The sequence below is a fragment of the Struthio camelus genome, chromosome Z (assembly GCF_040807025.1).
Source record: "Struthio camelus isolate bStrCam1 chromosome Z, bStrCam1.hap1, whole genome shotgun sequence".
Classification (NCBI taxonomy): Eukaryota; Metazoa; Chordata; class Aves; order Struthioniformes; family Struthionidae; genus Struthio; species Struthio camelus.
Window position 1 is genome coordinate 38,861,589 of NC_090982.1, and position 12,450 is coordinate 38,874,038.

The 12,450-nt window shown below is 39.7% G+C and overlaps 1 protein-coding gene across 1 annotated transcript; it reads right to left on the reverse strand.

Annotated features, from left to right (window-relative positions):
* Positions 1 to 2,044: 2,044 nt before the first annotated feature.
* Positions 2,045 to 12,144, reverse strand: LOC138064838 (phosphorylated adapter RNA export protein-like). Its single transcript, XM_068928929.1, has 5 exons — positions 11,986 to 12,144; positions 9,153 to 9,772; positions 6,137 to 6,257; positions 4,091 to 4,174; positions 2,045 to 2,375 (listed from the first exon to the last, which is right to left on the reverse strand). The coding sequence occupies exons 1-5, from the start codon at positions 12,088 to 12,090 to the stop codon at positions 2,106 to 2,108; spliced, it is 1,200 nt and encodes a 399-aa protein (XP_068785030.1). The 5' UTR covers positions 12,091 to 12,144; the 3' UTR covers positions 2,045 to 2,105.
* Between the last annotated feature and the right edge of the window lie 306 nt (positions 12,145 to 12,450).

Here is a 12,450-nt window from a genome sequence, read left to right on the forward strand (position 1 = left end):
GTACTGATGCCTGCGCTAGGCTGCGCAGAAGGGAGACTCAGCCCTGCAACTCCACGAGCAAACCAAAGCTTGGCCATAGCACTACATAGAAAGGGTTGCTGCTTAATGCAGTCTCTTCAATAACAGCAGCAAAACCTTGTGCAAGTGCAATGAATTCTGCTCATTCAATTACTATTTTGAAAATGCTTCCTTTTGCAAGGACTATGTTGAAAGCCAAAAGAATTGAGAGAAAATACTCAGTCAAAGATTAGTCAGTCAGACACTGACAGGAAAGAATTAGCACTATCATCCTCCTTTTGTTAGAGGAAGACTTTACACACTGTTCCAGTAACCCTTACCTGGGAAATCAACACTAAAAATAATTACAATAAATATAGTCCTAATTACTAGCAAATTATGTGACCAAAAAAATAATTAAACCACCATTAACATTTGCTGACAATATCTAGAAAAGTTTTAAGAGATTTCCAAGGAGTTCCTAAAACCCGTATCAAATGCTACAGTCCCAAACCAAATGGTGCAAAAAACGTTGCCTCCTTTTTATAGGAGAATCAGCTCAGTATGCTGATCACCATACCTTTCCTAGCAAAGCTAACAATCAGATCAAAGCCTTCAGTGGCAGGAAATACTACCAGCAAATGGACGCTTCACAGCTGTCAAACTTCTTAATAACAGGGAATTCAGACACATCAATAAAAAGATGCAGAAAGGTCAAAACTCTTAAGTAAACTGAATTTAGTAAAGCATATAATGGAATACGCTATACGTTTAAGAACTCTTTCTCCAGATGTCTTAGTAAATACAAGCTGTTGAGAGCACTGAAACTGTTCAGTATTGTAATTGCATTAAGTGTTTCTAGGGAAATGCTTCTCTTCTGAAATCCAATAACTCCCAGGTGAGCAAAACTTTTATGTGCAGAAGTGTGTTGTCAGGTTAGAAAGTGAATTCATTCATTAGTATTTCAGAAATATTTTATACTGGAAAATAAAGCACATATAATTCACAGAAAACACAACTTATTAGGGATATAGTATTTTAGGCATCATATATATTCTTCTGTTATACTCCCAAAACAAAGTTCAACATAATGTTCAACATAAAACAGATATCTTCAAAACTTACAAACTACGCAACAGTCTTCCGCATCAAGTAAAAATTATCTCCCTCTTGCATTATCTCCCTGTTGTTTTCATAACAGTCAAAGTTAAAAACTTCAGTATGTCCATGAGTTTTTACGCTACTTCTACCGCATACATGAGAGGAAGAAGCACGGAAACAAGAATTGCAAGGTAAAGTGTTTATACCTCCATATAAGGTCTTGAGCAATATACCCCTGAGGGGGAATGCAAATTAGTACAGTCTAATTACGCAGAAAGAGTTGCATTATGATTGTTTCAGAACAAAAAGATCTGTTCAAGTTGCGTGTGTTAATTATGGAAAAAGCTTACACAAAAACAGGTAGGAAGCTCAAACCACTGTTATAAAATGAAGGAGTAAAACCTGCTGTAGAAATTTACAACATACATGGCTCAATAATGCTTATTTGTAGGGCTGTTATGCAAAGGTCATTCACTATTAAAACTTAGACTGTTCCAGAAACCAACCTGCTTGTACAGGTCTTACTCCTACAAACACTGCTATTCCTGTCAATACACTGCCATATCAAGAACACAGGATCTTTTATGTCAAGACTTAATACAGTTAAGTTTCTGCTCAACTGCAATTATGAACAGTCCCCACTTGATTATTACTTTTTATGACTTTGCTAGCTTCAACAGATTAAATATGATGTATTTGGTTAGAACACAGCCTTAATATGCCTTAATTCCTAAACTTAATGTGGCTAAAAAAAGTTCCTAAGGAACAAACACAGTGAAACAGAGCTGTTTTCTAGAAAACTTTAACAATTTTAGAGGACACAGCAAACAAAACAGGACAAACAACATCCTTCACACTGTTAAATTTAGTGAAGAATTATGTCATCTTCTTTAGCATCAAGTATTTCCCCTATTTCTGCAACTTATGAAAACAAGTAGTCATGGAATTATAATAAAAGGTTGATTTAATATATTTTACAAAGACTTTGTTATCAAGTACATTGAGAGCTAAAAGATCTCTAAATCATGAGCATTATCAATCTCAATAACATCTTCTGGTTCCATCTTTGCTTCATGATGTCCTTCCTGTAAATCATCCAGAGAAGCCAGAGCCTCATTTGTGTCACTAGCAAAAGTCTCTCGAGACGCATCATCGTATTCTTGCAGGTTGAGCCCTTTAATGGCTTTTTTCATTTTCTTTCCTAGAACTTGTATTCTCCTCTTCTTAGCAGCCTTTTTGTTTTCATACTCCTTCTGGTTTTCCAGATAGAAGATTTCCTTGAAGAAAGAAAAAAACCTGGCATATGTTTTCTTTAGCAAACACTAGTAAAACTGCATAAGTGGAAAAAATCTCCAGATACTTAGCTACTTTTTTTTTTTTTTTGGCAAGTAACTGCCAATATTTAACTAACAATATTTAACTAAGATATACACTATTTAAAGCAGAATATGATCCTAGATTACATTCAAGAAAAATGCCCCATGAATAATTTTACAGCTATGTAATTTCTCAATGACTTCAAATCATCATGCAATTTATTTTCATTTTCAAGAAATATTTTTTATTCCAAGTTGCAAAAAAGAATTTTACTAGGAGGTAGGCTGCAGAGAAAATAAGGCCAAAGGTTCTATGACACCCTGAACAAACTTTCCTCTAGAACTCAAATTTGAGTCCAAGTCTCAACCTTTACTGTCCAACACGTGAACCCCTTTTTCTCTACCATAGAATACAACTGTTGCAAGTTCCCTCCCTATTTTAAGAGGCAGAAGATCATGCAACAGGACTAAGCGTTGCTACATGATTTTTTCTGGCCTAGTACACTAAAGAACTGCATATGGAAAATATTAACACTTTTTTCCCCTCCTCTAAAAGCTGCAAAGTCAAATATTAAGGACATGTAAATCTGAGAAAGAGTTGTGCACTTGACAGCCTCCATGATGGCAGTAGCGTGTGTACTTTTTCCACAGGAATCCTGTTTCATTCTGTACATCAAATGATCTCTCTAATAATCATTCAGGTTTGTAAAGTGAGAACTGCTGCCTCATTAAAAACACTTTCGTGTATCAGCAAGAGAAGAATGAGGCACTGAAATACAGGGGCAAGGGAGAGAGGTGGAACAGTAGTTTTTTTTGAGATGGGGCAAAGACTGACCAAATCCAGAACTCTGTGCAACTTCTGTAAGTCGCAAAAGGTTTTTTTTTGTTTTTGTTTTGGACAATCATAGCTGATGTTGATTCCTCTCTTGATTCACAAAATGAGAGGCTGGGATGATCTACAGAGTGAGGGGTACCCAAATACAAGTGAAAAAATGAGTCATTCTTTGAGCAGAGGTCTATGAAGTGGCAAATATCATGAAAAAAACAAAAGTTGTCTCAACAGAACAAAGACAATATTATCTCAGATTACTTCATACCACAAAAACAAAGGCTGTAATACTTATAAGCTCACCAGACTAAAGTGGTGAACATCACAGATTTGGCTAGTGAGCAAATAAGTCTAGGTTCAGACCAGAAACTGACTTAAGAGCAATTACAGCCTAATGCTATAGCTGCAACAATGAATATGAAACAAAAAATCTTATTTTAGGAGAACACCATCCTGTCCATGTACAATGAGGCAGAGCTCCAGAGGGGAAAATACAATAGCAGCTACTGTAAGGCATATACAAATCAAGGAGAATATAATATTTCCTATCTCTTCAGGCTCTACAGTCTCAGCCTCCTCAGATTTTTTTGGGGGGGGGGGGGAAGGCAGCGAGAGCAACTGGCAACACATAAAGAGCGTTCTCTTTGTGTAGCAGGAATGACAATTTGCCAATTATAATTTTGCTTATATTTTTCATATGAAAAGCTGGTTTATTTGAAATATACTTCCTTCAAAATATAGAGTTAAACTTGCTTTAAAAGTTTATGGAAAGGATTCAATCAGAACATTTCTAGTTAAAAAGACAAAGTTTACTTCGGACAATCATTTATACTCCTGACTATTTTACCTTGATTTGTTGTTCTTTGATGCTAGGTGTGTTCTTCAGCAGGTTTAAATAAACTCCCCCTGGTGTTCTTCTTCTAGTACCATTCTTTATAAGGGAAAGTGTAAATTAGTAATTAAAGCAAGCTTAAAACATAAGTGTTGATATAGAAATATCATTTAAAACAATGCTTTGTATTGAGACTGAATCCAGAAATGTAAGTTCTGTTGTATTAGGTATCACGTAACAAGCCTGGTACGTTTTTGTTTGTGACTAATCTAGTCATAAAAGCATAAACAGCTCTACATTTGGACATGGGATGTACGAGGTTTCAAAAAATTTGTTTCAGAGCACCAAACCAGCCTGCGCAGCTAGGGGGGGGCAGGTGGGAAGGAGGAGGATTGGTTGTTTTTTTTTTTTTTTTTTTTTTTTTAAAAACTGTTCAATTACATACTAAATCTGATTAGGTAGCAAAGGAACAAAAGCCTACCAGCATTCTAACTACTTTCACAACTATACGCAGTAATGTAAATATTAGGTTAGTTATTCAGACCATTCCTAACACAGAAGCCCAGTAAAAAGTCAAAAATCAGTTTTACAAACTTAGATATAATATTACAAAACGAAATTCTGCCTAACAATTCTAAAACTTATCCGTACGTGCACAGAATTTTGCATTTCTGCTTGAGAGGTATAAAATACAATACGTACTTTAAGGCCTTTCCCCATAACATACTGGTTCCATCCTTCAATAATATTTAGTGTAACATGAGTAGTATGATGCACCACAGTCAAGCATGAACAGACTCGGCTTTAAAAGCTCTGTAAATTCTGAGCATTTATCATGCTCTTATTTAACTACCACTTGTGATGTATAAATAGTATAAAAAATTGAACTGTCCGTTACTTCAATGCCTGGATTCCATATTAAAGGTGATACTTTTGTTGTAAATAACAAATACATCTCAAAAGTTATAAGAAAAATACATCTGAAAAGTTATGAGAACAGGGAAGCTCCATTTTAAGCACTTTCTTGCAATACTAGACACCATATACTTTTATCATCCTAGTAAATCCCTAACCAATAAAAATAGTGTACTTCATTCACATTTCAAATAGTGTACTCTTGAGTCGCAGCCAAAAAGTCTGTGCCTTTGTGTATTATTGTATTATTTCATCTACTTGTCAAATACTTGCTGATAAACACTTTAATTCTTCAGGACTATTACTGCTTTTAAGAAAAGTTATTAGCTGGAATTATTTTGTGACGACAGAACTTAAAAAAGAAAGTATATAAAAGTGCCTGAAATTATTTACCATTTCCCTTCCCCTCCCCCTCCTTTTTTTTTCTTTTTTTAAATATTTGCACCGAGGCTCATTATTTAATAAAAACTAAAAATATACGCAGAATTTGATAACCTAACCAGCAAGTACAGGCTTTTTACCACGACTTCTGCCAGAAATCAGTACTCACTTCTGCTCTGCAGATATACACAATGAATTTTATAGCCAACGGTCCAATACTGAAGTTTACAGGTTCCCTCTTGAATGTTACTTTCAAATGTGACATTAAAAATATATAATACATTGTATTTGAACTTCTGATGGTATGCTGATTAACCTAGTAGAATGGCCAGTGGTGTCAAACATCCACCTAGCTTATTAAAGTAACAGGGCCAGATGCTACATCTGGATCCTAAAATTACAATCTTTTATTCGAGCTTTAGAATCCTGTAGTCTTTGTTTGTGAAAGAAGCATCCTTAGGTAAGATAAAGTAATCAATGTAATGTTATCATTGGAGTCAACTATTGATTTTTGCCCAAAAAAACCTTTTTGGGCAATTTCCACATTCATCCATTTCACTGTCCAAAACCTGCTGGAAGATTACATTAGCATTTACTGTTAAAGTATTTTCATGCCTCAGACAAAAGAGTCCTGGAAGGGTGACAGTAAATTAATGCATGGAATCTGGGAAAACCTGTCAAATGTAAGAGCCATGCAATAGTATTACATAAGTAACTCTGCAAGTAGAAAAATCCCCTAAACCCAAAACATCAAGTTTTTCTTACCACTATGAACAGTCCACCGTTTTGTTCCACTTCAGCTGTTTCCATGAGCAACTCGATAGCCTTCCTCTTTCCAATTATTTTCACTACTCGGGCAATTAAATCTTTCTTTGGTTCACAAAGCCTTTCGGGGAGGGGGTGGGAAAGAACATATTTACAGTCAGTAGAACTTCAAGTAAAATTGACCATAGAACATTAACAGTTAATAATTTATTCTGTGGGATAGAACGCATTTCAGCGTGCATTGAACTGGCTTCGCTGGCTTCTCAAATCTGCTTTCAAAATACTGAGCTTCCGAGAGACTATAATACATAGAGTATGCATTTTTACAATTTGCTTCAATAAAAATTGAGTGATTTTTTCCCCTCTACTGCCATGTGAAAGATTAAAACAAATGAGAAATGGCAGAGACCTGTACAAAACCTCTGAAAATACAGCATCACAGTCTGCTGTGCAAGATGAACTAACTGTACACAAAGGAGTTGTTGCGAGCATGAAGTGAGCAAGGCAGTTAGGTTAGAGTAAATGGAAAATTTAGGCTAGTTACAAATAATCTGCATTTAACAATTAAAATGACAGCACCCTTTACAGTTAAATAAACTGTTATTGGAAGTAAAAATGAGCATAACAGTTCCTCTGTATCTTGTGCAATTCAGACAAGCCTGCATAAGAATAAAAAGGAAACAAGTCCCTTGGATAATCTATTATAACCTATCATATGCAAACAGCCAAAAAGAGACCCGCAGCATTACTGGGTTAATTGCATTATTTTGCTAGTAATGGCATCCTAGAACAGAAACTTTCATCAGTTTGCACAAAGAGAGAGGCTTTAACGGCCTCAGTTCACTGTGTAGGAACCTGTACTTCCACTGAACAAAAAACAAACAAACCAACCAACCAAAGTGTAAGCCCACAAGTCAAAACCACTTTTCCAAAGCAAGAGTTAATACTCTGAATTCTCACATTGTAACGATAAAGCTTCTAGTAATGCTTAGTCTTAAGCCTACCAAAATTTCTCAAAAACCATCCAACCCAAGAGCTTCAAGTAACATTACCTTTCTACAAAGCTGCATGTGTGGCAATGATGGTTCTAATAAAAGGTCTCAAACCACTCATATTGTCAACTATTTAGGAACAACCAGGCTAGCTTCAACTACTTCAGCTGTATGACTGAAGTTACCCAAAATTAAACACTGAAATTGGTATCTTAATGACAATTGTCCTAACCATGCAAAAGGCTTTATACTTTGGGGATTAATCTCATTGAGTTCAATGGACTATTAGGCACTGGAAATTAAACGTCATCTCAAATATTTACAGGACTGAGTTACAGGTATGAACCATTCAAAGAGAGGGAAATGTTTCTGTAGATGCAGTCAACTTCATCATTACTAGGATTTCTAAAAATTTGGTTAAACTCTGCTAACTTCTGTTAATAGCACTGCCACTTTAAACAGACACCTCTCCACCTAGTGGTGTTCGTTCTGCCCCTGCACAACTCTCCTATACATGCTTTAAAATCAAGAAGTTGTGCAGCCCAACAGAAACAGAACAAGATGAAGGGAAAAAAAAAAAGCACAGAACAGTCAGAAAAGCTCCTTGATTTCAGTTTGCTGTGTGAGCCAGCACAAGGAGAAGGTATGAATCCAGGCATAGATGGCACAATGCAGTACAGCTTAAGCAACAGAGCTCTGATGTGTATAACTCCAATCCTACCTATCCAGTTCAGAACAGCTATATTTAAAGATTCAGAAAAGAGGGGCTTCTACGTTATCTTGATGAAACTCAATAGAACAAAGAGACAAAGCTACGGAGAACAGCTAATGACACTAATCACTGGCCAAACACTGTATCAATTCTGGTTTCTGACAATACTAAGTTTCACATGTTACACATTAACAATGCCATCTAAATAAAAACTGGGTTTGTTGACCAATCTATAATTAGCAAGTGTTGTAACTTGTGCTCCATACATCACTATAATTCTGTCCCCTTGCACATGCATGTTACAGGTAATTTGTCTACTGAAAAAAGGATGGTGTCAGCTTAGGTCACTCTAAATAAGAATGACTGCCGTCATGTGCCCCCCCAGCATCAGTCCAGTGCTGCCAGAGCCAGCTCAAAGGAAATTGTGGAGCTAACTGGTTCTCCAAACTAACCAGTCTGAAAAAAATACTGCCCCCCCCCACACCCACCCACCCCTCACCTCCTGCAAAAAAGGCTGTGGACAAAGTCCAAGTCCTATCTAGCTCAGTATACTTTATTTAAATACCAGGACCATGCAAAGAAGCAGGTAACAGCGAGTGTGCGCATGGCAGGAGTTTGATAATCCTGCCCTAGGTTGGCATAAACTATCACAGAACTGCAGTGCAGTTTCACAAAACAGAAAGAGACAAAGCTTTATTTCAGTACTGGCTCCTAACCTTGGTGCAGCCCACAGTTACAACAGCAGCAGCAAAATGTCTCTTCAGACACCTATACTTCATGCACATTAAGAATCTGTGCACTTCAGGATTTGCGCTCTCCAAAACTCTACACAGCCCAAGTAATCTATAACCTCAAAGACTTGTAACATCCACTTTTTCATGGGGACCGCAACAGGTGTCCATTGTTGATCACCTTCATATCCACATTTTTCATCATGTGGTAACACAGCTTTACCTAGAAAAGCCACTACTAAATCTATATCATGAAAACCAGTATTTCTCCTTGCCAGTGCTCTCAAGCAAGCAAACCATTCCGGTAGACCTTTTCCAAAAAAATTCAGGGTGTTTTAACTCTCCACATGTAAAGCTTTTCAACTGTGTCAAACTCACTGTTTCAGAATTAACCGAAAATGGTATCACAGATGCTAGACAGTATTACCGGAGATTTCTACAAGATACCAGCTACGATGTCACATTTATATCCAGGATTCCGGAAACACGCACAAGGCACTCATGCCTTTCAGAGTTTAGTAACATTTAGCTGTCGGAAAGCTCTTCCAGTATATAAGGAAGTGAAGAAATACTAAACTCACCGATAAGCGATTTCATCCGCCACTTTTTCCTCAGAATCTTCTTCTGTTATCACATACCTTCCTTTATAATTCATTTCTTGTCTTTCACCCAATCTGTCTTTTACAGGCCGCTTCCGTTTGAAAAAACCATGTCCATTTTCTTCTTCTACAGGCAATGTTTTCTTGTCATCATGCATGTATTCATCCAGCTCTTTATCTAAAGTCTCTGCCTCCTTTTGCTGAGCTTCTTTCATTAGCTTTTTAGCCAATAAATAATTGTAAGTCTCAGACTGTCTGCTTCTGTCAATACTACCATCCATTCCTAGAATCCCAAGTTCAGTAGCCACCGCATCCTGACTCTGCTCCTGAAGTACCACACCCCAGATGTTGTTGACCTTCTTACCCCCTGGAACAGTTTGCTTTTGCTGGCTCTGGGTAAACTGAAAGGGCTCAGATTTAGCAGGAGGAAGGCTGGCACACTTCTGCCGTTTTCGTTTCCATAGACAGCTGTCGTCATCGGATTCAGAAAAGCTCTCATCGCTTGAGTCCACACTTTTGGTTGTCCGATAAGGGACACTTGGTGCACAGGATGAAACGATGCTCTGGAAAGGTCTGACTGAATTGTTGCCATCATGTGATTTCTGAAAAAGTAAATGCCCATTTACTCCTATAAAGAAGAGCTGTCAAGTCACGTCAAAAACTTGACTAGTTAGACATAAAAATTACTGATTCTGACTAACGTGACAGGGCAGTCCTCTGCGAGCACCTTACGGGCAACTGACAAAAGCATCTGATGAAAATTCTGTATTTTGAATGCTTGAACACAAAAGACAGCAGAAAACATACATATCAAGAGTAACTTATTTGACTGAAAAAAATTACATTAAGAAAATTAAGTTAAGATCATTAGGAAATTGGAAAAGCTACTAAAATTCCCAAATAAAACAAACGACAGCCACAAACAGTAGCTTTAGGACGACTCAAAGAATAAAACATCACAGCAACTTAGCAGAAGATTTTGTAACAGTCGAGAAGCCAATGTTCTCTCTGGAGTTTGATCTTTCAGACAGAGGTCTGGAGTAAGAATTTGTAACCACAATAGTGTTCACAGAAACTCAAGTCAAGAAAAATCAAAACAAACCAAAAGACACCTTGGATGCTGTACAGACATTGGGAAGCTAACAGCATACCGTGATTCTGATTCAATCAGGACAGCCCGTAGTGTGTTGTTTGCATGTTTTCCCCCTGATTTTTTTAACCAACAAGTAGCTATAGACTCACTGTAGCCTGTTTTCAGGTGGGTCCAAAAAAAAAAAGTTTTAAAATACTTTACAAACAACTCTTACTGCTACAAGAATATTCAGGAAAGGCTAATTCCCCATTTACCTGACTGGCAGTCTGAAACACCAAACTAAAACCTGCCCAGAATTAACATACCCCAGAATTCTTATTCCCAAAGCACAAAACTTTGGGTCATGCTTCTGTGTCGTTCTACAATAAGCATTCTTCTAAATAGCAATTCTAGTTTTCCCCTAATTACTTCCTATCATGAAGTTAAATACTATCACATGATCTTTAAAAACAGTCTCATCTTCCTTCAGTCTTGGGTTAAATATAAACCTTTCTTTAACCCTTCCTGTTCTTCCATCACCATTATAACACCATTTCCTTTTCTTTCTATTAACAGGCAACAGAGACCGAAGTAGTCTTCAATCTATTTCATCCCACCATAAAATACAAATCTAAGTTAAAACGCGTTCAATAACACAAACTAGTAGCACATAGTCCACAATTCTACAAACTAAGAAAAAAATACATCTGTAATATTTTTTGTGCTACATATCTCAGAAATACATTACAAATAAAAAAAGGTAACCAAAGACAATAAAAATCCTTACATATACAGTGCCATGCACTCATTTATACTATCTTGAAGCCTTTTCCTATCCTTGTACTACCCTAAATTCCTCATGTAACTTCATGATACAACTTACCATGAAAACTGTAAGAGATACTGGAAAATAAACAGTATCTCTTCACCAACCGATGCATACAAAAGAGTTCTAAATCCAAGGGAAAGCAGTATGCTATTAACAGATTTCACGTGTTCCTAAAGCTTTTTTTTATCATATTTTCCTGAAAAGACCAACCATAACGCAGAACATTCTCCTTTGCTCATCCAATCCAAAGCCCAATAAACCCCAAAGCTTCCCCCCGCCTGCACAGAATTTTGCCTAAATAAGCAGGCATCGGAGGAGCAGGCTAGTTCCCAGATCCTGAGCTCGGAGGAAGCGATTATTCTTTAGGAAGCCTGTTTCTCTCCCAGCTGTTTAGGCTCCCGCAGGACACGGGCACCTGCCCAGCTCGGCTGTCCTGGCAGAGAAGGCCTGCAAGGAGCTCACGCTCCAGAGAGCACCGCCCAGCGTTTCCCAGCGCCTCGAAGCAGGGCATCACGGGCACATGGGAGGGCCGTGAGCCTGGCCTGCAGCCTATCTCATGTACTTGTGTGCACCGGGGAGGTGGAAAAACGGGGAGGGCGGCGCCGCGGTGGGGGGCGGACACGAGAGGCAGTCGGGCGGGGAAGGTCGGGCCGGCAGCGCAGCAAGCTGGGAAGGAGGGACGAGGAATGCGAGGAGGAGGAAGATGGAGGGGAGGAGGGGGCTGGGCTCTCCCGGTTGCGCCTTCTGCGCCCCGCTGCCAGGGGCTGCGCAGGCACCGCTCCCGGCCCACCGCCGGCCACGGCGCTGCGGCGGGGAGGCAGATCAGAGCTGAGGGAGCCGTTAGAGCCGCTGGAGCCGTTAGAGCCCATGGACTCGCTCAGCGCCCGCCTTCGTCGCAGCCTCCCCTCCCTCACCTGCTGCGGGTCCCCGGGAGAGCCGACGCCGGGCATATCGGAGTCCGAGCCGGAGAGCTCCCCGTCCTCCACATCGCCCTCCATCCGCCGCGCCTCCAACGCCATCTTCCCGCCGCGACGCCGGAGCGCGGCGACTCCCGGGCGGCGGGGGCGGGGCCATAACGCAGGCCTCCCCCCCCCCCCACGAGCGTCCCTCTCCACCAATAGCGGCAGCAGCAGCCGCTCCTGGCAGCCATGGCGCGGAGCGCGGTGCATGTCGGGACCGCCGAGGGGAGGTGGGGAGGGGGGATGCGCGCTGCCCTGCGCTGCGCAGCGCCGCGCCGCCATCTTGTCGGTGCCGAGCGAGCCCCGTCATCTTGTCGCAGTGGTGTCGCGACGCTGCGCCAGCGTTTCCTGCCGCTGCTGTGGCGCGTCGTCTGAGCGCCGCCGCTCCGAAAAGGTGTGAGGTGGCACAAAAAAGCGGCT

Bases quoted from the DNA above. Each gene is read 5' to 3' on its own strand.
- LOC138064838 (XM_068928929.1), bottom strand. From the start codon at position 12,090: ATGGCGTTGGAGGCGCGGCGGATGGAGGGCGATGTGGAGGACGGGGAG. The intron at 6,258-9,152 runs GTGAGTTTAGTA...CCTCCCCGAAAG, and splicing joins GCGGATGAAATCGCTTATCG to GCTTTGTGAACCAAAGAAAG. The intron at 2,376-4,090 runs GTAAAATAGTCA...TCTTTCTTCAAG, and splicing joins TCAAAGAACAACAAATCAAG to GAAATCTTCTATCTGGAAAA.